Below are 4111 nucleotides of genomic sequence, written 5' to 3'. Positions count from 1 at the left end.
AGAGAGAGACAGAGAGAGAGAGAGAGAGAGAGAGAGAGCACGAAAGATAGATTTTGGCTAATTTAGCTAATATAATTCCATAGATTTTCTCCCAGAAATGCAGAAAAGGATTCAAATATAAAATGCTTAAAACGTTTGTAAATTCAAGCAAATCGATTAGTTGGATGCTATTGATTAATTCTGTATTAAGGATGATAACGATGAAAACGATGTCGTTTTAAAAATCATTGTAAACTCAAAAGAAAGTTACAGTTTATTGAATAACCTGCTGTTCTATTATTTATAGTCCACTTTAGACATTTTACAAACTATAGGGCCCTATGATTTCCGCAATGTGGGAAATGGCGACGAAATAGCAGAATCCAGGCATAAAATTGTAATTTACCGTATAACGCAGAATATCATGAAATTTGTCAAATTTTGGATGAATACATTTTGGATTTTGAAAGTGATTACAACGATATCATTCCTGTGTGCCGTTATCATTGCAATTATGGTGTGGACTGAAAATGAAAGGGTTTGTTAAATTGTCATTTTTTTATTAAAATATAAATTTAATTCATGTTTTATGCCTTCTTCTGTTTACCAGAAAACAAATAAAGTACACAACACAGAATTTCTGGGGACATTTTGTGTATTTTTATTTTTTTTATTTTGGAAATGGCCCTAGTGTTGTAAATAAATAAATACATTCATTCATTCATTCATTCATAGAGCCCTAACCATGTAATTTTGGTTAAACATTTAATAAATGGTGGTTAAATTGTGAAAGTTTCATGATTTTAATTCATTAGATAAGCTTTTTGATTACTAACAACATTAAAACAGAGTCCAGAAAAAATGTAATGAAAATAAATAATAATAATAATAATAAGGGAAATAAGGGAATCAGGAAAAACTGAAACCAGTTTCACAGGGCCCTATAACTATAAATAACTTTGCAACTAAGTCAACTAATTCTGATTAGAGTATTAGTAGACTGTATCATTGCGATTTCTTTCATTTTTTTGAATGATATGATAAAAACATTGACAGCCAATCAGAATCCTGTCTTAAAGAGCTTGAGCATTTAAAGTAGCAGACAACAAAACCACAGCACAAGCTTATAATAAACAGAACACTATTGTGCGTTGATGTGGACTTTAATATAGTTATCATTACAGTCATCATACTTGGTGTGAATGGACTTTTACCCTTGTGCAACAAAAGTATGCTTAAGCGTTATTACAGAAATAATAGACTTTTAAAGAATGTACTTCTGTGAACTGAATGTAATGTTTTCAGACACTCAATGTGCATGTTAATTGCAATTAAATGACAATGTTTTTTAGTTTACATTTAGATTAAATGAGTTTAGCTGAACTTTAGAGTGTTTTTGACCCACTTAAGTAGGACTAAAGTACATCTTTATATGTCATTTCATACTTCTGTTGTCTTATGCTAAAATGGCTCATCCGATTTTATTGTTATTATTCTTCCTGCAATGTCATGATCGGTAAAAAATAGATCCGCTGGTTAAAATCTGCCAATTCCCCCTCCACCAGCATTTATGCCTGAATTATTTCTCTCCAAGCGCTTTATTATAATGCACGCGAAAATGACACACACACAGAATCTCTGCCTGCAGGCTCGATTAGAGCTGGGAACGTTATTTCCTGATCGTGTGTGTTAGATTTGCTCACGGGAGAAAGATATCGGCAAATCCACAAGGAATCTGCAGATTTCCACAGAATACCAACAGCCAGCCGCCGGAGTGTCTTGTTTGTTACAGATTTGGGCTAATTTGATAATGCTTTAGCCACCAGTGCGAGTGCTTTACTCTTGGCTCCGCAGTTTAAATCCATTCCTTAAAATTCAGTTTCATTTAATTTAATTTAATTTAATTTAATTTAATTTAATTTTAATTTAATTTAATTTAATTTAATTTAATTTAATTTAATTTAATTTAATTTTAATTTAATTTAATTTAATTTAATTTAATTTAATTTTATTTAATTTAATTTAATTTAATTTTATTTTATTTTATTGTATTGTATTGTATTGTATTGTATTGTATTGTATTTTATTTTATTGTATTTAATTTTATTTAATTTTATTTATTTTTATTTATTTTGTATATATTTAATTTAATTTTAATTATTTGTATTTATTATTATTATTATTATTATTATTATTATTATTATTATTATTATTATTATCATTATTTTATTTGTATTTGTATTTGTATTTGTATTTTTTATTTTTATTTTTTCCTCCAAAATGCAGAAAAAACATTCTGACTGGGTTGAACGTTGTAGTTTAGAGGTCACAGTATGGAATGGAGGCTAGATCGATTAGTTTGATGATATTAAATTATTATCTATTTGCTTAGCCTTGTGAAAATGAAAGTACACTTGAGTGTTTATGGAAAATAGAATATAATTGAGTGTGAACAATGTAATTTTTTTCAGCAGTGTTATTTTAGTGTAAATGAGATACTATTATAGTTTTTAGAATGAACTTTAATTTTTATAGTTTCCATTTTCATTTTATTTAATTTTAGTTTAGAAATTTAGTAGATTTTTTTGTAACTGTCTACAGTGTTTTATTAAAAATATAATAATACAAATATATATAATTGTACTTTTTTATAATTGATTTTAATATATCATTATTTTCAAACATCGTGTAAAATTAAATCAAAATGACAGATTTTGCTTTGGCAACTATCTGTTTTTTTAGATTCTATTTCATTTAATGTCTATTTAATTTCAAGTAACTTTTTTTAAATGGTTTAATTTTAGTTTCAGTTTTAGTTAACAATAATATCCCTGGTTTTCAGACACTTACCCTACTTACCCTTGTGAGAAAATGTACACTTAAGCATTTTTACAGAAATAATAGACTTTAAAAGAAGCTACTTGAATGTGATGTTTTCAGACACGCAGTGTGCATGTTAATTGCAATAAAATGGAAATGTATTATAGTTGAAATATATATCAAATGCAGTTAGCTGAACCATGGAGTACTTTTTGACTCACTTAAGTAGGACTTAAGTACATCTTAAAATGTAATGTCATAATTATTAGTATCTTACAATTTAGTCGTTTTCATCCATCCTGCACTTTCACGATCAGTGAACATGAGTTCTGCTGGTTAAAGTCTTTTGGCATGTGTGGCAACATGTTTTGAACACTGAGTGTAACTCTTATTCTTGCCCATGTTGTGTGTTTCGCTGCTTTCCTCTCTGACGCAGTTTCTTCTTCCTCGTCTTCCAGCAGTCAGAGGAGAATTTCAACCCCAACTGTTCGTTCTGGAGCTACTCGAAGCGCAGTATGATGGGCTTCTGGTCGACGCAGGACTGCCGGCTGCTGGGAACCAACCGAACGCACACCACCTGCTCCTGCACACACCTCACCAACTTCGCTGTGCTCATGGCTCACGTGGACGTGAAGGTAGAGACGCCTCCAACACATCTGTGCCAGATATAAACATCAGGCGATTTATCTGTCAGCACGTGAAAACACTGCATGCCGATCACAGCAGAAATTGTTTGTAAAACCGTGTTCGCTCTCGCTTCAGTCCAACAATTGCAACAATTATGCGTGTTTTACAAATGAACAACAGGATTACGAACACCCCCAAATATGTAACATATCTTATTAAAGTGTTTCTTGTCATTTAGCATGGTGAAAACCAGCAATCCACTCTACAAAAACATAAACACTAACACTGAAAGCTATTATGTATAATGAATTGTAAATACATTATTGTAATTGTTAAAATGCATTATATTTGAAATCTGAAATTGGTTTACTATGTGTTTTAATGCATTATACTTTCTAAAAGTGTAACAATGCATAAATAAGTGTCGTAATGTATTATAACTAATTTTAATTATTCATGAGATCATACAGTGCATCACAAGGCATAATTCATGCATTTAAAATACGTTTATAATGCATTATGTATAAAAGCTTCAAGTGTTACCCAGGGTTTTTAGGTTTTAGTTAAATAAAACCATACAAAGAAAATTTCTGTTGCTTGAAATAAAATAAATATTAACTGGAAAAACATTTTGTTTAACTTGATGTACAAAAATGCTGAAATAATATATATATATATATATATA

The 4111-nt window shown here is 29.6% G+C and overlaps 1 protein-coding gene across 2 annotated transcripts in view; it reads left to right on the top strand.

Annotated features, from left to right (window-relative positions):
- Positions 1-4111, top strand: part of LOC107575783 (adhesion G protein-coupled receptor L3-like) — a 20288-nt gene that overhangs the window by 6411 nt on the left and 9766 nt on the right. Inside the window, exon 2 of one of the 2 annotated variants that reach the window (XM_016262113.1) lies at positions 3261-3434. In XM_016262113.1, the coding sequence (XP_016117599.1) occupies positions 3261-3434 (174 nt within the window). Of the gene's footprint in view, positions 1-3257; positions 3435-4111 lie in introns of both variants that reach the window. The other variant, XM_016262112.1, reaches the window with a different exon arrangement.

This window comes from Sinocyclocheilus grahami, unplaced genomic scaffold, assembly GCF_001515645.1.
Source record: "Sinocyclocheilus grahami isolate Dianchi unplaced genomic scaffold, SAMN03320097.WGS_v1.1 scaffold2887.1, whole genome shotgun sequence".
Lineage (NCBI taxonomy): Eukaryota > Metazoa > Chordata > Actinopteri > Cypriniformes > Cyprinidae > Sinocyclocheilus > Sinocyclocheilus grahami.
The sequence above is the reverse complement of the archived record's forward strand: the minus strand, read 5'-3'. Positions and strand labels throughout refer to the sequence as shown.